Here is a 20,688-nt window from a genome sequence, read left to right on the forward strand (position 1 = left end):
GACTAATTGCTTGTCACTATTTCTGAAGATAATCAATCAGATTATTATTAGGCCCTGCCCGCCTCTTTGTGTCTTCCTACTAAGGAACTACATTTCCCAGCATGCATCACAATTAAGGCGGTAGAGGGATTTTAAAAAAAAGGACTACAACTCCCGGCATGCCGCGTGCGGGCGGCAAGCGCTGCGCGCCCCAGCAAGCCGGGCCGGGGCCTCTCGGGGGCGGGTCGGGGCCTCGAGCCGGTTTGACGGAAGGAGCGGCGGCGGCGGCGGCTGAGGAGGAGGAGGATGGAGGCGGTGGTGTTCGTCTTCTCCCTCCTCGATTGTTGCGCGCTCATCTTCCTCTCGGTCTACTTCGTATCCTTGCCTGAGGCGGGCGGAGGCCGGCCTGGCGCCGCCGCCGGCCGGGGCAGGGCTGAGGGTGGGCGGGGGGCGCCCGGGCAGGTGTGTGGGAGCGAGGGGGGCGCCGGCGCGGGCGGCGCGGGCCCGGGACGGGCAGGAGAGCCCCGGCGGCCCTGCCCAGCCCGGCGCTGCCCGGGCCGCCGGCCGCCCCTCCCCGGGGGCCGGCTGGGCCTCCCCGGCGCGCCCCGGCCCGGCCTGCCCACCGCCCGCCCCCACGACGCCCGGACCAGCCCTGCCCTGAGCCACGACCGCCCTCGGCCTCCCCGCCGGCCCTCGGGAGAGGGAGGTCGCCGTTTGCCCTGGAGAGCCCCGCGCCGTGGCCCCTGTCGCGCCCCGGGGGTCCCAGGGGCGGCCGGTGCCGGGACGAGCGGAGGGAACTCGCCGGCTGTCATTCCCGGGCAGCCGCCGCCGCCGCTTTGTTCTCGCGGTGCCGGTCCCTGCAGGCACCTTTCGCGTCCGGGAGTTGCCGCGGTCCGGAGACGGGCGAAGCGCTCTTCTCACGATGCCGTTTTGCAGGGATTGCTGGGAAGGAGCTATTAAAAAAAAAAAAAAAAAAAACTATCTGCAAAGTGATTATTTTGGTTGCCCCCGGTGGTTGCACGCTTGTAAATTCAATAACTACACGTGACTTAGCTCCCTGTCGTTTCTCAACTTTTAAATCTTTCTGTCGCTCCGTGTTAAAACTTCCGTATTTTATGTGGTTGTGCGTGTTACAATGTTGGAACCGTGTTTTCCAGATACATGGTGGTTGAAACTAGAACGTAGCAGCCACGTGGGCTGCAAGTCTTCCCTGCTCTTGAGGGAGCGTCTGCCCTTCCTTGTTGCTCAGGGTTGCAATGCACATCCCGTTTGAAGTAATTAAATATGAGATAGGAAACACGTATGAGGAGCTCGGAGTTTTGTCGTCTTTCTTTGGAAATCACATGCATCCCTTTCTGATCGAATTAAACGTTTTGTTTGTCAGAACATGCCGGCTGTAGGTTAACTCTGCAGGGTACGCGTTCACTGTGGCTTCAGGCTTGACTGTGGACAAGCAGCCAGTTGTAGTGGAAAGGGACAAAATTTGGAATCGGGACTCCCTGCTCAGCTAGTTCTTTGCTGTGCACATTACTTCTTCTCTGTAACCGTCAGTTTTCTTGAGATGGGAAATGTTCATGTCCCAGATAAGTCGAACACGTTACAAACCATAGCGCAGAGCCTGCCCCATGGCTGATGTTCAGTAACTATCGCCCTGCCTTCCTCTCCCCGCCCTCCCCAACTGAGCAGCACTTTTTACTGTGATGATTTCTAATGAAAAGAGCCCTGAATTTTATTAGATTTGGGGAGCTGACTGAATGGGCAGCATCACTTGCCCAAGTGTTTTTTTTCTTTTCTTTTTTTTTTTTATTTGCGCAGAGGCCATGCTAATCTTCTCTGTATCGTTCCAATTTTTAGTATATATGTGCTGCCGAAGTGAGCACTGCCTAAGTGTTTTGTTTTGTTTTGAGACAGGATCTCACTCTATAGGTTAGAGTCCAGTGGTGTCCTCATAGCCACAGCAACCTCAAGTTCCTGGGCTCAGGCAATCCTGCCTCAGCCTCTCCAGTACCTGGGACTACAGGCATGTGCTACCACACCTGGCTATTGTTTAAATGTTTAAATTTTTTCTAGAGATCAGGTCTTGCTGTGTTGCACAGGCCAGTCTCGCACTCCTGGCCTCGAGGGATGCTCCTGCTTCAGTCTCCCAGAGTGCTGATTACAGGCATGAGCCACCGCACCTGGCCACTTGACTAAGTTTTGATGACTTATGTCCCTCTTGTGATATAAGGAACTAGAGCTTATACTCAGAGAAATGAAACTTTTTTTTTTTTTTTCTGGGGGGCTTGTCATTTTTGCAGTTTGGAAAACTAGGTTTGATAATTTAAAATAGCCTTGGCTTACACCAATTTATGTATGTAGAGAAATGTTAATTGGAATGTTTGACTTGGTAGACATCACATTAAGGTGCATTCAGGATATGTTTTGATGAAATTCAGTGTACTGTATTTCTGTATTTTAGGATAGTTGCACTCAGTATTAGAGATAAGAGATGGAAAATGGTCAAGGTGGATTTCATGTAGGGAATATAGGCGTTTTTTGGACTTTGAACTGTGGACAAAACCTACAGAAAGGCAAAGGGGTGAATATTCAAAATCAGACACTGGCAAGAGCAAAGGTGCAGAGACAGGTACATTTGTGGCATTTCTGGGTGACAGTTAATAAATAGACCGTCTGGAGCATTTGGTTGATTTTTGGTGGTAGTGGAAGTTCAGATCGGAAAGGTAAGATTTGAGCAGATTTTGGAGAGCTTGAATGTTTATTGTTTTTTTCCTCCTGTGGACCTGTGTAGGGAAGTAAGGAGGGATTGAATGTTAAGGGGGTAAGGGAGGGCTTTCACTTTTGTCCTGTCCTGTAGGCAGCAGGGAGCCATTGAAAATTTTTGACATGAGCAAAGTGGTTTATTAGGAAGATGAATCTGCAGAGTGGATTGGAAATAGGAGAGACTGGAAGATAAACCAGTAGGGGATAGGTTCATCTGGATTTCAAATGGAGTACTTAGTTGTGGGCAGAGAAAAGGAAGTAATGTGAGTGTTATTAGGAAGAAATGATCGCTAGGACCTGTTAATGATTGATTGTGAGATATCAAATAGAAGGCAGAGATAGCTTTCCATATTTTGAGCCCTGGCAAATGATGCTTGTGTCATTGACAAATAAAACAAATTGGAGGAGGAATAATTTGTGGAGAAAGTGATGAATTTGACTTTAGATGTATTTTTTTTTTTTTTTTTTTTTTGAGCCAGGGTCTTGGTCTGTCGCCCGGGCTAGAGTGCAGTGGTGTTAGCATAGCTCACAGCAACCTCCAATTCCTGGGCTCAAGCCATCCTGCTTCAGCCTCTGGAGTAGCTGGGACTGCAGGCACATGCCACAAAGCCCAGCTACTTTCTCTATTTTTAGTAGAGGGTCTTGCACTTAGGCTGGTCTTCTGACCTGAAGCAGTCCTCCCTCCTCAGCCTCCCAAAGTGCTGGGATTACAGATATGAGCCACCACGCCTGGTCATGCCATTCTCTTTCATCTCTCCCCCAACTATTGGGAGGGAGGATAGAACATTTTAAAGTAAATCCCAGAAATTTTTATCATTCAATTGACTTTTTCCTTTATGTCCATCTGTCCCTCAAATTTTATTTGTGACTTTATACTTTGTACTAAAAAAAGCATTTTTTTTTTTTTTTTGGCCTGGTTCCAGTATGATATGTTTACTGTGGAGAGTCTGGAAAATAGAAAAAAATATTAAGGGGAAAAAAAAATCACCTGCAATTCAACTTTAAAAACATAAGCATTGCCAACATGTGAGTATGGTATAGTTTCAGTTTTGTATCCTGTTTGCTTTAGTCACATCGTAAGTCTTTAAAGATATTTTATGGATCCTTTTGTAGTTGATCATCATGATTGGGTTTTCACGCACGTGGATGAGATGTCCCTCCCTCAAAGCTTGTTATCTTGTGGGCATGTTACCCATCTGGCATGAAGAAAAAAATTAAAAAAATAAAGATTTTATGGATATATCATAAACACTATTTTTCTATTGGAAATTCAGATTTTTAACTTTTAAAATATTTTTGTAAGTCTTATTTTCCATTTTATTGCCATTTTTCCACATTTGAGGATCTCAGACTAAATGTTCTGGTATGGGTCAGATTAGACTTGGGCATAGCAGGATTATTTTGTGAAAATAACCTGTTGAAGGAACCTAAATGAGAAAATTGAGTTGTCTAATGAGCAAACTTTCAGGAAGTAACTAAATTTTTTTCAGGTCAAATCCGATTCTGCCTTACAACTGGGGTTGCTTTTTGAAACTTAAATATTTAGTTGTTATAAGAGAAATGTCATAATTCCTTATCTTGATCATCAGATAATTACATTGTCTGATTTAGAGTGTGATTACATTAATGCCAGATCATGTTGCTCAAAATTAAACAAGGTAAGATATTTCTTTGCTCATTTTGTTTTAGAGGGCACGTTATTCATTGGAATGTTGGTAGAACTACTGTGTCTTACAATATTTTAAACCATGAAATCATGCTAGAATATCTGACTTGAAATTTTGTCTCTTTACTCTGCATGTTCCTTGTCCCCTTGTCCACAGTGGACATCATTACTCAGACCAGAGAAAGGTTCATTATGAGGATACTTGTTTTTGTCTTCTGTGTTCAAACCCCATCCTCCCACACTCATGGAAAATAGCTCAGTCTGTCTTTTGCTTAATGAAAGACCTTCCTTGTGTGGCTTGCCGAGAAATGGATTTAGTTAGTTGATCTGTTTTAAAGTCATTTCACCTTTGGTATAGTCAGAACTTTATACTGGCAATAATACTCTGAATTGCACAGCTTGTCTAGATACAGGGAAACTCGTTGGCCTTGGTTCATTTTATGAGATGAGCAGATAGAACGGCTTTCTGGGTGAAAGTTCATATAAAAATGCAACGCTGAGAGGTGCTTTTGGCTTGACCTAAAAACGATTTCAGTGAGTCTTCACATCTTTAGTCTACTTAAGTTTCTCCGGCCTATGAGGAAAATGAAGTTATACTTTGTTGCAAAAAGTACAACTATAGGGATAACTAAAATTTTTGTAAACTATATTCCTGTTCTTTGGAAGAATGCTTGAATTTTTTTCTCAGTTGGATTGTTACTTCTTTTTGTATTTTTGCTCACTTGATATGTTTTGTACTTTGTGGGTTTTCTTTTACATAAATAAAAATCTGGCTGGGCGCAGTGGTACGTGCCCCGTAATTCAGCTACTCGGGAGGCTGAACTGGGAGGATCACTTGAGCCCAAGAGCGAGACCCCGTCTCATAAATAAATAAATACAATAAAAAATAAAAATGTATATAACATTCTTCTGAGAAAGTTACTCTTTGGATTGGAAGTTAAGTAGTTTTTTATGTTAATTTTTATTTTCATAAAAGTTACACTCATACATACCTAAGGTCAGTGGTACTGCAAAGCTCAGAGTGAGAAACAGCAGTTCCTTCCTGACCCCTTTAAATCCCATCTAGCTAGCTTTTAGGAGCAACTGATTTCAACACTTGAGCTGTTCATTTTTTTCTGGTATTTATATCCATATTTCTCTTTTATATGCTTGCACCGCTATTTCTTAGTTTATCAGTTTTAAATATTATCTGTTGACGTCTCAGTATGGTAGAGAAAGATCTAGTTATTAGTTGCTCCCTTTCCTTAAACGTCTGCTCTCCCGTCTTCCTATTTTCCTTTTTGGGCTTAATTGATATTCATTGTTTGTATCATTATGATGTGCTATTATAGTATTAATATTTTTTATTGCTGAGACTTCTAGTAGACAATGATCATATTTTTTTTTCTTTCTTTTTTATCTGGGTAATTTAATCTTTTCCAGTGCCAATGATTGCCACATTTATGTATTCCTTTAGCTTTCTGTTGTTACTAAGTCTTTTCAGATACATCTGTAAAGCCCTTCAGTATTATTTTCTACGTGGTAAAACATACGAAAATAACTTATCAGGTAAGTTTTTTCCCAGGTGACATTTCTCCTGGAGACCTCTGTCTTCTCGCTGCACTCTCTGCTGGCTGCTCTTCAGGCCTGTTTCACAGTTTTCGTTCGGGGACTCCTGTTCTGGGTCCCTTAATTCTTGGATCTCCTGCCTGCCTTTTTCTTGGCCTCCTACCTCATTGTGCCGGAGTAGCTTCTTGAGATACGATACATGGTAGTTACATTGTGAAGCCTCCATGTTTTAAACTATCTCACCTTTATGCTTGACTGATAGTTTGAGTACAGGGTTCCAGGTTGGAAAAGATTTTTCTTTCTTCATGTTGAAGACATTGCTTGGTGGTTCTGACTTCCAGTGTTGGTTCAAGTTGGGAAGTCTCATGCCATTTTGATTTCTTAAAGGAAACTTTAGAATCTTTTCTTTATCCTTGGTGTTTTGAAATTTTGCAGTGGTATACTTTTGTGTACCTTTGTATGGGCCTTTTCCATTCATTGTTTTGGACATCTGGTAGGGTCTTTCAATATGGGACATTTTCTTGTATTTTTTTTTTTTTTTTTTTGAGACAGAGTCTCACTCTGTTGCCCGGGCTAGCATGCCATGGACTCAGCCTAGCTCACGCCTCAGACTCCTGGGCTCAAGCGATCCTCCTGCCTCAGCGTCCCGAGTAGCTGGGACTACAGGCATGTGCCACCATGCCCGGCTAGTTTTTTCTGTTTTTAGTAGAGATGAGGTCTTGCTCTTGCTCTTGCTCAGGCTGGTCTCGCTCCTGAGCTGAAGTGATCCTCCCAATAGTGCTAGGATTACAGGTGTGAGCCCCCAGGGCTGGCCTGGTTACACTTTTTAAAATGCTTATTACATACTGGAAAGTTCCAGTTGATTGTAAATTACGTTCATGGCTCAGAAAATCTCTACTTCTTTGTTTACCAAAAAAGTAATGTAAAATCTAAATGCAAGAGACTTGGGATCAGGGTGCCTAGGCTTACACTGTATTGCTTCCCCACTGTGTAGCTGTGTGACCTGGGGCCATGTACCTGAGTTTTCTGAGGTTTGTTTTCCTCATTTCTGAACGTGGGGTGGGCCAGTTTCTTCCATTAAAAGGAAAATGTGTACTCATAGGAGAGGAAGACCATTGGTGAATTGAGACTCCTGCCACAATAGATGTTGATGCAGGAACTAGAAAATTACAGAGTAAACAAGACAGAGAAGGGCGTACAGCACTGTAAAGCCAACAGGCCAGGATTCTGGCATTCTGGTTCATTATCGTATTTGGTCAACGTTGAGGTGTTATTGTAAGCTTTTAAATACTTATTTTTAAGGATTTTGGTTGTTTTTTTTTTTTTTTTTTCCTGACTGTAAAATGGTTTCCTCAGGATTTGGGGGATTGGAAAATGTTTAAGGTAGATATTCTGACTTGAAAGGCAACATGGGTATGGTTACCAACCATCCCAGATTAGACTAAGAGGCTTTAGCATAGATGCTGGAATGGGAAGTAAACACTCTATTTTTTCCCCTAGTCGTTATTCAGATCTGCTTCATGAATGAATCTAAGCCTTTGCTTAGGATAAAAAGTAATTAAAATTTAAGTGCTTTATTTTTAAGCTGTGCCTTGATGTGTTTGCATGGGGTGTGCAGTTATAGCAGTATGCAAATCTGGGACATGGGAGCCTAAAAATAATATTGAAACAGTAGCTTGTGGGTTCCCTGTACATTCACTGATTTAGTTTCAAATAACACATACAGTCAGGAAGGACACGGCGGTGAGCTGTAACACTGTGTTCTTCTCTTGCAGTGGGTAATTCCAGAATTGATTGGCCATACCCTTGTCACTGTGTTAATGCTCCTTTCATTGCACTGGTTCATCTTCCTTCTCAATTTACCTGTTGCCACTTGGAATATATATCGGTGAGTACAGTTTGTTTAATGTTTTGTGTCAGAGCAGTTAAAAAAAATTTTCACAGCCTTCTTTCTCCACTAAAATATGTGCCAGTAATAGAACAAAGAACAGCAGAGTGCGTAAGTTTTTGTTCACTTTGGTGACCTGGGCAAGCGGCGATATGCATGGCTCAGTCTTGTAGTAAAAACACCAATTTGCATGTATGCATTTATGAAATATGTAATGTATAGTTGTGATGTCTTAAGACTTGTGAATTGTTTTTTCATGGCCTTGGATATAATTGTCCTTAAAGAATGGTGAAAAGCCTGAGAATATAATATAAGGTCCTTATTGTTTATATCTGCAGTTTTTAATTAGACTGTACTTGGAATATTGCAAAGGAAATTACATTTTAAAGCCTGAAAATTAGATAACATCAAAATTTTTGACCTAATAAATTTAGGAAATTTTTTCAAAAATAGCTCAATAGAAACACTAATTGGATATAATTTTATAGTTGGGCTGTTTACATAACATAACATATTTTTTATATATATATTTTTTACTTCTGAGTTTCACTGATTGTGGTTCACTTTTAGAGGTTGATTATTGCTGTTTACTTATTTTTTAATATTTATGCCTATGATTGATTTTCCTTCTAATGTGTGTATCTTTTAATTTATCAGATACATTATGGTGCCAAGTGGTAACATGGGAGTGTTTGATCCAACAGAAATACACAATAGAGGGCAGCTGAAGTCACACATGAAAGAAGCCATGATCAAGCTTGGTTTCCACCTGCTCTGTTTCTTCATGTATCTTTATAGGTAAGTGTAGCATTTTCCTAGATGCCAGGTTTGCTCTTGGTGGGTGAGATACTACTATACTGTGGGATTTTGCATCAATGTTTCAGAACTTGGGGGGATCATGTGAATTTCTTGTGGCTGTGCAGATGGTTGGTGTATGTCACTGTATCAGTATTCTGTCTGACCTACAATAGATTTAGTCTGTGGTATCTTAGTTACGTGTTAGCTGCTGAGGCTTTGAACTTGGTTAAAACTGTCTTTGCTACTCTTTTCATCCGCTAATATCCAGGTGTGAGCTTTCACTGCCTGTTGTAGCATTAAGGTATTTACCCTCAGAGACAACCTCACTCATGAGTTTTGGGGGAATCTCAACAACTTGTATCTAGATCGTGCTGATCTTTCTTGGCCGTGAGGAATTAGGTGTGATGCTGATTGTCCAGCGTGCTAAGTGGTCTCTTTTGGTGAAACTGCGTCAGTCTCCAGCTGTAACCCACTGGAAGTCAGATGTAGGTATGCGGGACTGGCTGTCAAACACTGGGGGTCTTATGTAGCACTGCTTTAAATGTAAATTCATCCCCTTACATTTTAGAAGTGAACGTGCCTCCTTTCCCTTTATCCATCATAGACCCACAGAAGACAGCAAAGGAGAGAAAAAAAATTCATTTGTGTGTATGATTTGATTAAGCCTTTAAGAGGCTAGAAGCCAGGCTTAACCTTTGTATCAAAGCTTTAATTAGATCATTCCTATTTTTTACATTTGGCACATTTTAATATTTCACATAGGCATAAGGACTGCTAGTAAAAACTTGTGCTGAAGTAAACTATTGCTCAGAAGATTCCTGATGGGAAACTGTGTAGAGATACCAGTTTTTAAGAATTGCTATTTTGTTTGAAATAGATGAGAAGTCAGAGCCAGTTTAGCCTCTGTCTGATAAAGCAGGCTTCCTAAATCCTTTCCCTCTGCCAATCCACCCATTAGTGTAGATTAGATTAAAATTAGAGTTTAGATAGTTGCCTTTTCACCATTCGTCTTATTGGCTTTTCTGTATTTTAAAAACTAGGACAGAGAACGCACGCTGGTGTCAGTTTCTGGTTCTCATGTCCTACCTCAGCACTAACGTGCTTAATTTTTAATGCAAGTACCAAAGATGAAGAATACTGAGCAAAAAAATTTAATATTAAGAACATAGCGATGTAGCTGTTCTCATTGTCATTACTTTTTTAGGTCAGAGTATTAATATGTGAAGGTATCTTTACCATCATAGATGTTCCCTTATATTTGTTTCTGAAGAGACACAAGACAAGCTGGCGTTGGTTGAGCTGAGGTTGCCGTTTTCATGCTCCGCACCCCATAGGTGTCACGGTGTTGGAGAGTCAACTCGAGCAGACGGTGCCTGGGTCTTGGTAACATGAGCTTTCCTGGGGCCGTGCTGTGTGTACAGCCTATGGGGTCCCACTTTAGGGAGTAAGTGTGGGATTGGGGAGCGGCATCTTGCTCAGTAGACCCGAAGTCTTAGGATTTAAAAATGTACAAGAGTGTCTGAGTTCTCAGTTGTTGAACTTAAAGGAGTGGAACGATGGGCTGGCGGCATCAAGAAGCAGTGCGGGGGCAGGGTAAGGTGCGGTTCTTCACAGCTGCATAAAGGTAGGCCACTCATGTGACGGGTTCGCCTGGCAGCTGCATTCCTCACTGGCTGCCTCCCTTCCTTGTCTCTCTTCCCTTCCCTCTCACCTTGTCATTTTCAGCCATTACCTCACTCTTTGCTGTCACTCATAGTTCAAGGGGTCAGGATGAAAGAGTAGTCTCAGAAGATGTCCTTGTAGCCCTTTTCTCGTGGCTTTGGTTGCTGTTGCTCAAAAGTGGTTTCATGACCGGATCATTGGCTTCTGGAGGCAGGGATCATGTGCTGCCTCTTTGTCCCTGCCGCACCTTGCGTGGTACCTTGCACACAGCAGACATGCACGGCTTGTTAAATAGAACTGAAGTCTCAAAAAAATGCTCATCATCTTTAGAGAATAGTGGAATTTATACCTTTGGTTTTTTGGTTAGGTGCTGGCGTAGTGGAATCTGGCTTCTGCCACTTACTGTGTAACCCGGGGCAAGTTTCGTGACCTCTGTTTGCCTCAGTTTCTCATCCAGAAATGGGATGTTACTAGTACCTGCCTCATCAGATTGTAACGCGGACTAGTGGGATAAAGCGTGTAAAACGCTTAGGTTTATGCTGACCTGTAGTAAACTCTTAAAAATCTTTCAGAAATCTTAGTTATTACCATTAATTTGTGTTGTGCATTGAACAAATTTAGTATGGTTAAATTTGGACAAGGAATCATTTATGCCGTGACTCATGTACGGTTATTTCTGTGTATTTTAGGCTCGGTCTCAGCAGAGCAAGGCTGATCCCAGTATTGGAAAGGAAAGGCTGGTTTTGTTACCATGGTTTAACTGGGCCAGTTCTAGCAGAGTGGTATTTATTGGGTGGCTGCTGTGGCAGACATCGTGTAAGGCACTTGCAGATGACACAGAGCAGCAGCACAGAATCCCTACAGTGAAAGCTCAGGGCTGGTGACTGCAGTTTGGGGTGCTGTAGTAGAGCATGAAAGCGCAGTGCCCGGATCCTGCTCTCGTCTCAGAGCAGCTCACGCTGCAGCGGCAGAGCCGACGTGCAGGGCAGGATCGACGAGCTGCGGAAGGAGCTCAGAGCCCAGCTTCCCCCAGGAGGTGCCTTAGAGCCCAGTGGTGACGCCTGAGTAGGAGTTTGCTGGGTTGCTGGGGTGGGGTGGGATGGGGAGAAGAGATGCCCGGCGTGGTGACAATGTGTACGAAGGTCTGGCGAGAGAATTCAGGGCTTTTCCCCTGGACATAGCCTAATGTTTTTACACTGTAGCCCAACGTTGGTTTTAGGTTGTATTCTCCCCACCCTACCCCACCCCTAGTTATTCTTTTTGTAATGAAAAAATTAGGCTATTGAGAGGCCTTAATAAAGATATTCTTTCCTTTAGGTATAAATGATTATCTTTTACTGACATGAGTGTGCCTTGATGAATCTTAGGGATGCAAGTCTGAACAGACGAGACTCTGTAGGAACATTCCTGAGGAAACACTAGTAACATCAATTTCTTCTTTCCACAGTATGATTCTAGCTTTGATAAATGACTGAAGCTGGAGAAGCCGTGGTTGAAGTCAACCTGCAGCACAGTCGGGGAGCCAGAGACTACTTAAATCATCCTTAGAATCGTGACCATAGCAGTATATATTTTCCTCCTTGAACAAAAAACTATTTTTGCTGTATTTTTACCATATAAAGTATTTAAAAAACATGAATTGAGTTTCTGTAGATTTCTGGTTCTCAACTGTGGTCTGAAGCCCGACACTTGAAGGTGTTTTCATCATCTGTATGTGGAAGATGGTTACTGTGTGTAGGAACAGGACTGCCACCCCAGCCTAGCAGGCCAAAGACACAAAGGACACAGCTTAAAGGGGACATTTAAGAGATGAGCGAAGCTACTTACTCTTCAAGTCTAATGAAAAGTCAGAATACAAAACAACACCGTTAATCTGGACAAAAGGAAAAAGTTAATTACCCTCTTTGCCTATATTGTGGCAACTTCATTTAGTACAGTTTAAAGATATATGGGACTGTCAGCTACAAGTCTTCTGTAAGAATGTTAACAGAAAATGACCTTTCAATCTATATATAGCAAAGATATATATAGATATATCTCTGCAGAATTTGTGAAACCTCATAAGCCATTTGCCCAGGTACAATGCAACTCCTGCTTACAGAAAGGAAAAATAAATCAACAACTGAGATTTTATCAAGAGCTTCATTTCAAAGCCACTGCCTCGACAGTCACCCCCAAAGCCATACAGTCCCACTGGCTCTTGCTGGTCTTGTTTTTGTATTGTAATGGTTCCAATTGTATCTGATCTCTCTGGTATATATTTTAATGGGTTTGGAGAAGAGATTGGGTAGAAAATGCTAATCAGATTAGAAGCAGGAATCGTCGTCGTTCGTTGTCAGTGAGATGGAGCCTGTTAGTGCTCTGCGTGGTGCCGGATTAATCCTTCTGTCCCGCCCTGGCCCCTTTGGGGACCGGGAGACCCAACACAGGCCGTTTCGTGGACACAGCAGTGTCAACCAAACTGTTCCTTGGAGCTGTATTTGCGAACTCTTGGAGTTTCCGAGAGCGGTTCACCGCTTTGGCTCTGTTTGCCAACGCTCGTGGTGTAGAGCGAACCTGGCGGTTTATCCTCAGTCCTAGTTTGTGCGTTAATGTCGCTATCTTAATTAAGCATTGGCGTTTAGGCAAAACACGACTGTGTTGTATGGCCGAGTCCAAAGGGATTCTTCCCTCAGTGGGACAGAATTGGGCGGCTAAACAGGTGTGTGGTCCCCCAAAGATTAAACGTTACGTGTCCTTTCAGCCCTGGACTGAGTCTAGGCTTGGCAGACGAGGGATCCAGTAAGCTGAGCTCCTGCTACAGAGAGACCACGTTGCGAGGATGGAAGTGGTGCCGGGCAGCGCATGGAGGGGACAGCGACCTGGTAGGCAGAGCAAACTTGGTTCTGGTGGCCTCTGCGGGGTCACAGAAATTGCTCCTCATGCAAAGGGCCAGGGAGCGGTACCATAGAAAATATTCGCTTGCATCTTTCTTACCTTTTCCCCGAGGCACCTTCTGTTTAAAACTGTCCCTTCACTCTGCCTCCTCCCCTAATTTCCAGCGCCTCTTAATGGTCTGCTCGAGCTTTTAAAGCAGCGAAGCTGTTGGAGAACTTTAGAACTGAGAGACAGACAAGCTTCTTTTTTTTTTTTTTTTTTTTTTTTTTTTTTTTTGAGACAGAGTCTCACTCTGTTGCCCGGGCTAGAGTGAGTGCCGTGGCATCATCCTAGCTCACAGCAACCTCAAACTCCTGGGCTTAAGTGATCCTACTGCCTCAGCCTCCCAAGTAGCTGGGACTACAGGCATGCGCCACCATGCCCGGCTAATTTTTTGTATATATATATTTTAGTTGTCCATATAATTTCTTTCTATTTTTAGTAGAGACGGGGGTCTCACTCTTGCTCAGGCTGGTCTTGAACTCCTGACCTCGAGCGATCCACCCGCCTTGGCCTCCCAGAGTGCTAGGATTACAGGCGTGAGCCACCACGCCCGGCCCAGACAAGCTTCTTAAAGAAACTTAAAGGTGGTGGGGGACTTTGGATCAAAATGTTTTTTTGTTTTTCTTTTTTGTTATTTCCCCTCTCTTCCAGCATATTATGTGGATCAAAATGTTTTATCTTCTCATTTAAGTGTTCTCTTTTTTTCTTTCTGGAGACGGTCTTGCTCTGTTCCCCAGCTGGAGTGCGGTGGTGTCATCATAGCTCACTGCAACCTCAAACTCTTGGGCTCAAGCGATCCTCCTGCCTTGGCCTCCCAAATAGCTGGGACTACAGGCATGCGCCACCACACCTGGCTAATTTTTCTATTTTTTGTAATGATGGGGTCTTGCTCGTGAACTCCTGAACTCCTGAGCCTAAGCGGCCCTCCCGCCTCGGCCTCCCAGAGTGCTAGGATTACAGGTGGGAGCCTCCACACCTGGTCTCAGGTATTCTTAATAGACAAAATAGAAACTGATGTAGCTAAGAGAGCCTCTGGGCTGTCAGTGTGCATATTGTCGAGTATAAGTTGCTGAGGCCAAGCAAATCAGAAAGGTGCCTTGTTTATAACAGAGGTAGGAGTTCCCTACTTGTGAAGCATTAACTGTGGTTGGAAACGAAAACTCTTCCTTTGTATTGCTTGTCTGTGTCAAAGCCAGGAAAGGGGGGCACGCTGATTTTTTGTCTTGTGGGGGCTCTTCTACAAATAACAAGGAGGACAAAAGCACTGACTTTAAAAAAGCTGTGGTTAAGATGCAAAAGGTTAATTTTCCATGCTTTTCATTGGAGAGTTGCAGAAGACTTTAAAGATTGTTTGGTCTAACTTCCTCATCCCCAAGACAAAGAACCGAGGCGTAGAAATTGCCCGAGGTTCCGCAGCTGTGAGCACCTGGAATCCTGATGTTCAGGGCAGCGTCCTTTCCCCCTTGCCAGTCCTCTGTCCCTCCGTAAGGGCAGTACCTGGGGTCCCGCCAGTGCAGACCACCGTGGGTGCTACGTGCATTTCATTTTACACAGAGAGAGATGCGGTTTCCCTATGTTGCCCAGGCCGGACTCCAGCTCCTGGGCTCAAGGGATCCTCCAGCCTTAGCCTCCCGCATGGCTGGGGTTACAAGCGTGCACCACGGTGCCCGGCTGTGTTTTTTTTTTTTTTAATCAAAGAACCTGAATGTGTGCCTATTTTTATCTGTGTCATTTCACTTGTCTTTTTCCTTCCATCCTTTCCGTGGTAGCAGGTGCCCTTGATAATCACTGGACCCTCAGCTGAGAGAGCTGAGGAAGCAGGAGCTAAGACGCAGCTCAGTTCGTCAAAGCCCACCCGGCCCCCTCAGCCGCCTTTTCATGCCTGCCACACGGATGACCGTGGAATCAAAGTCCAAATCTGCTTCCCCGACCTGATCTTACTTGGCAGTTGAGAGCTAAGAAAGCCTCCTGTGGCACTTACCACTTTCTATGTGGTATTATTTTTATGCCATTGAGTGTTCCTTTTAGATTGTACGCTCCTGGAGGGCAGAGTGCACGTGCTGATACTTGTATCTTCTTCCTTCTCCGGGCACCCAGCATAGTGCCTTGCACACAGAAACAATAAACGATTGTTGAATGAACAGGTCAATCAGATTGTGTTATTCTATTGCTTTTTCAGGAGGAAGTCCAGCCGGTAGCCTTTAAGTCAGAGAAGAAGCAATGGAGCAACAGAATCAAAGCCACCCTTGTGTTCAAGGCAGTCACCTGACGAGATATTCTGAGACACGCTAAGCTGAGAGAGGTTAATGACTATGTTTGGTCCACTTGTGACTGGTGAAATTAGCTTTGCTCACTAGTATTTTGTGAGTAGTGGTTGTGGCGAACAGTATCACATACCAGGTGTAATTCGTTGTCTCAGAAATCTAAATAAACCTGTTCTAATATACAGAAGCAGCAAGATAGAGAAGGTAAGTTTGAAATTCTGTGCTCATCACCTAGATCTCTGCCACTCGGTTTTATGTATTTTAAATCAAATCCTCAGGGTGATCATTCTGCACTGCAGTAATCGCGATGATCGTCCACTGGGCTAACGTGGACACTGAGCTCAGGTTGCTTTTCAGATTTCAGTTCCTAGGTAGAGGCTGCTTTTATTTCAATCACTCCCCTCTGAGGCGTGGCGGGCGGAGCGCGTGGGTGGGTGGTCAGAATCGGCGAGCCCAGAGCCCAGAGGTTGGACCATGGCTTCCTCTGCTGTGTGTTTGGTTTGCTGCATCCGTCACGGAGCAATCTCGGTTTCATCTCCGTCAGTTCCCATTGAACAGCACTAGTCAACATGTCAGTGCAACAGATACTTACGTTCCCGTTTTCTAGATTCCATTTCACAGCGTGGATGCACCTGGGTGAGAGTCGAACATACCGTGCGTTGCTCAGTTGAAAGTAAACACGTTGGCTGCCACTATTACAGATGGGAAAGAAACTCGTGGGACGAGGCTAATCCTCTGCATACATGTCCCCAACCTGTGGTGAAGCAAACCCCAGAAATCATTACATCTGTAATATTTCAGTATGTATCTCCATAAGGATTCTTAAAACACATACATAACCATTGGCATGTTTTAAGAATGTCATACATAAACTAGTAATTCCTTATAATTAAATATCCAGTCAGTGCTCGAATTTTCCCCATTGACTCAAAAGTTTTGCCGTTGGTTTGTTCGCACTGAGATCTAAATGAGGTGTGTACATTTTATTTGGTTGATGTCTCTTACCCTATCAGGTTCCTTTCCTCCCTCCCCCTCTTTTCCTTGCAATTCGTTGAAGAAACTTGGTCAGCAAAGTTATCACTTGTTGTGTTCTAATATTCTGGATTTTGCTGACTGCATCTCCTGTGATGCTTTTAGAGACAGTCTCACTCTGTCACCCAAGCTAGAGTGCAGTGGTGTCATCATAGCTCACTGTAGCCCTCAAACTCCTGGGCTCGAGTAATCCTCCTGCCTCAGCCTCCCAAGTAGCTGAGACTACAGGCCTGTGCCACCAAGCCCAATTAAGTTTTCTATTTTTTGTAGAGATGGGGTCTTGCTCTTGCTCAGGCGGGTGTGATGCTAACTTTTAAACTACTCTTAAAAAAATTATAGGGCCGGGCGCAGTGGCTCAAGCCTGTAATCCTAGCACTCTGGGTGGCCGAGGCTGGAGGATAGCTTGAGTTCACGAGTTCGAGACCAGCCTGAGCAAGAGAGAGACACTCCCCTCCCCCCGCCCCCGTCTCTACTAAAAACAGAAAAAAATTAGCCAGGCATGGTGGTGCATGCCTGTAGTCCCAGCTACTTGAGAGGCTGAGGCAGGATTGTTTGAGCCCAGGAGTTTGAGGTTGCTGTGAGCTAGGCTGATGCCACGGTGCTCTAGCTCAGGCAACAGAGTGAGACTCTGTCTCAAAAAAAAAAAAAAAAAAGTTCGCTCTTTGGCCTTTTGTTTCCCATGTTAGCTATATTTGTATGCTGATTTAATAATTTTAACTACATGATTAAAATGCTGTTGCATACACAGCAAGCCAACTTGAGCAGGCTAATCAGGTTTGAGGGGAAAGAGCCCACAGCCACACCACCAGCAACAGACACTTAAGATTCTTGAAGTGGTGAAAGGATGATGGAATCATTTTGTTTGTTCAATCTTCCTTAACAGTTTAAAGTTTTTCTGGAAAAAAATTCAAGTGGAAGTGATTAAATGATGTAACTAAATGCCAATTTTTGTTCTGGTTACGTGCAAGAGAATTAGGCTGTGTTTTAAAATACAATTCTGTACTCTGAGATTTGTTAAGACTCAGAAAATATCTATGCCTGGCGCTGCGATGTGGCATGAAACTCTAAATGTAGATGAATAATCTGACCAAATTAGCTAAATCTGCCATCAAAGCATAGCTGTATTTACAGAAAACAAGCAGAAAAACTTCTCCCTTCTCTTGCCTGTTAATCAGAAGCTGCAAGCGGTGACTTTCCGAGCAGTGAGCAGCACACGGAGGCTCAACTCCGCACTGCCGTGTTGGTGGACCTGCCATCGTCAGCTGCCAAATACTAATTGTTCGTATTTGAACTTCCTTTTATTGTACACAACTCTACACTTAGTTTTGTACACATTCAGTGCTTTCTCCAAGGTGAACTTTAGAGAACCATTAACACATCCAAGGAAATCTTTAGAAAACTATGGAACTCTATTCATTATGAAATGGGTTTTAATTTCAAACTGGAAATACACTTTCTCTACTAATCAACATGTGCGATCCCTAACTGCATAAATAAGTTCAAATCAATCATATTTTTGAACAAAGTGGGGCATGCAATTCCTTTGAAATGCAATGCTCCTAAAATCTGTCTAAATTTAACCATGATTGCACAATGGCCCTTAAAAAGATAACCCAACAGACCAAGCATTGCTTCTTTAGATACCATGCACAAGGGCAAACACAGGGAAGTTGAATCAAAGCCGGGCACGGCAGCTAATGCCTGGAGTCCCAGCTACTCAGGAGGCTGAGGTGGGAGGGTCACGTGAGCCCAGATTTCAGTCCATCCTGGGCAATGTAACGAGACTCCATCGCTAAAATACATAAGTAAATAAAAATAAAAACTCATCAAATAAATTGTTTTAGGTAAAAATAGTACCATTTAAACACTCGGATTAATGGATATTAGGAGATATAACACACCAAGAAGTACTCAGTTATCCATTCTGTTTATTGGATTGAAAGAAGGAATACAAACGACTGGCTAAGTGCTGCGCACTGACATGGAAAAGGTGTATTAAAAAAAAAAAAATCCCAGTAAAGCAAATCAAAGTTAATGTAGTTTCAATTGAACACAATTTTAAAGACGTTTAATATACTACACATTTATAAAATAAAAGTCAACAGAGGGTGTTTTGTAAATAATTAGTAGAACAAGTGAAAATAAATATCAGAGACCTGAAATTTTTATACTTTAATGAAATAATAAAGCAAAGAAATTTAAACTACTAAATGTAATCTGAGAGGCAGTTAAAAAAACAAAAAACAAAACCCCCCGAAATTTAAGAACACAATCCTTTGAAACATTTAATCAGTCCATAGCAAATAGTTATTACATACCAAAAGCTCTAAGTGTTAACTAGTTCCACCACAATGCCATGTAAATCTTGACAATTTAGAAATCTTGAGATCAACACTTAAGTTCTTTCTTGATCTCTACAGCTTGGTTTGTAAGTACGTACATGCTTTTGTGGATCTATTCCCCTCGCCACACACATACATTTTCAAGGAGCCAATAACATGTTTTCCATCTGTGCCTAAAAATGTTACAATTCAGTTCGAGCACATTGACCCTGATAATGAAAATGTTTAAAGATGGGGACACAGTATCAATCTTATAAAAATATACCAGTATTAACCAAACCTTAAACTCAGGGCACTTCACATGTGCACAAGACCTTTAGTAAAAATGACAAGAACCTAGAACAGCGTGTTTCCAGGACTTTTTATGAATTAAGTACTCTCTCCCACACAAACACAACACACACACACACACACACACACACGCACTTTTATACTATTAGTTTTATTAAATCCAGGCTGTCTGGATTAAGTAGACAGGGGATGGGTTTTATAGTTTTTGTTTGGAACTATAGGGCAGCTACCGTAGCTTAACAACACTGAAAAATTTCAATTAAGTTCACCCTGTTTTTAGAAGGTGTCTTAAGTGTAAATGCAAATTCACCTCTTCTTTTAAAGTTAGTAGTTTATGTTAAATCAGATGTGGTTTCTGAAATGGACGTGTGTTTCCGAGAGCAGCCCAAAAGGAGAGCTGCTCAAGTCTGAGTGAGAAATTAAAGTCAAACTCAATCAAAATATTTAATCCATTTTAGAATGGGGCAAAAAGGATATTAAGAAAAATGTCTTCTTTCCTCCCCAAGCAAAAGCAGCCATTCTTCTGCTGTGAAAGAAACTGACATGGATATTTTCCCTTTCAAGAGATGTGCGACATAGTTACCCACGTGAGGCAGAGGTGATAGGGGCAGTTCTCCTTTGCAGGAACCAACATCCTAAAAAAGAAAATTTCAAGATGGGGAGGGGTGGGACAGAGGGATTTTCTATTAATGCCATGGAATGCCACTCTAGAGGCAGAACACGCCTAAAAATAAAACTCACCACATCCTACTACTTGTGTTTTTTCAGACCAAGAAAACATCGACAAAATTGGATTTTTTAATCTTTTGGCTAGCAGGCTATTTTAATTAAAGTTAGGGAATGCCTTTTTCTTCTCCCACCCAATAAAATGAGCCAGCTTGTAGGGACATTTGCAAATAAAATTTCCTCTGTTGGAACTACTTACCTGGTTTAATATAACACATTTATCTGGCCAATAAGAATAACAGAAATGTAGCTGTTATGAATACTAATGAAATACAAAAACCAAAACAGGCTTTGGTCATCCCTCCCAACTTACTCCCACTCTAATTCTTTATCACCACCCACACACCGATCTCAGTAATCCCCAAATCCAACATTTTACCATTAAAACCAATTATTTGGAGGAAAAAGACATTTAATTTCATACTTGCTCTAGCCCTTGATCAATGTATAACAATAACAAAAACATTTTTAAGCACATGGAAATGAGCCTACTAACCTGATTTTTGGAGCCAAAATTCTCCACTCTATTTTGATCTATGTGCAAAAAGTATTGGTACTTTTCAAATTATACATTTGTTAGTATCTCGAGGCTGGCTTGACAGTATTCGCACTCTTAACCCTACCATAGTCTATAGCACTATTCAGAAGTTTTCAGTTAATACCTACGGATTAGAAAATCCTGCTATCACGTTCTTACACCGTAAAGTCCTAGCTTTCTCCACTATTGTCACCTTTCTAGCACAGTCACCGCATGGCAAATGTATGAAACAGACGTTTACAGCAAATTGGCACGGCAAAGTACCAGTATGTACA

At 42.8% G+C, this 20,688-nt stretch overlaps 1 protein-coding gene and 2 non-coding genes across 4 annotated transcripts; 2 read left to right on the forward strand and 1 right to left on the reverse strand.

The window, feature by feature from the left end:
• Positions 1 to 187: 187 nt before the first annotated feature.
• CNIH4 (cornichon family member 4) lies at positions 188 to 11,902 on the forward strand. Of its 2 annotated transcripts, XM_069484598.1 has the most exons (5): positions 188 to 354; positions 4,329 to 4,397; positions 7,729 to 7,841; positions 8,499 to 8,639; positions 11,749 to 11,894. In XM_069484598.1, the coding sequence occupies exons 1-5, from the start codon at positions 286 to 288 to the stop codon at positions 11,774 to 11,776; spliced, it is 420 nt and encodes a 139-aa protein (XP_069340699.1). In that variant the 5' UTR covers positions 188 to 285; the 3' UTR covers positions 11,777 to 11,894. The 2 variants fall into 2 exon arrangements, with proteins under 2 accessions (XP_069340699.1, XP_069340700.1); XM_069484599.1 differs by lacking the exon at positions 8,499 to 8,639 and having other exon boundaries at positions 11,749 to 11,902.
• LOC138393527 (U6 spliceosomal RNA) lies at positions 1,750 to 1,859 on the reverse strand. Its single transcript, XR_011235207.1, has one exon. It is a non-coding gene; the product is annotated as a U6 spliceosomal RNA (small nuclear RNA).
• On the forward strand, positions 3,841 to 3,941 carry LOC138393538 (small nucleolar RNA U13). The gene has a single exon (XR_011235217.1). It is a non-coding gene; the product is annotated as a small nucleolar RNA U13 (small nucleolar RNA).
• Positions 11,903 to 20,688: the final 8,786 nt, after the last annotated feature.

Source organism: Eulemur rufifrons, chromosome 11, assembly GCF_041146395.1.
Source record: "Eulemur rufifrons isolate Redbay chromosome 11, OSU_ERuf_1, whole genome shotgun sequence".
In the NCBI taxonomy this organism is placed as follows: domain Eukaryota; kingdom Metazoa; phylum Chordata; class Mammalia; order Primates; family Lemuridae; genus Eulemur; species Eulemur rufifrons.

Bases quoted from the DNA above. Each gene is read 5' to 3' on its own strand.
- CNIH4 (XM_069484598.1), top strand. From the start codon at position 286: ATGGAGGCGGTGGTGTTCGTCTTCTCCCTCCTCGATTGTTGCGCGCTC. The intron at 7,842-8,498 runs GTGAGTACAGTT...TTAATTTATCAG, and splicing joins GCCACTTGGAATATATATCG to ATACATTATGGTGCCAAGTG. The intron at 8,640-11,748 runs GTAAGTGTAGCA...TTCTTTCCACAG, and splicing joins TTCTTCATGTATCTTTATAG to TATGATTCTAGCTTTGATAA.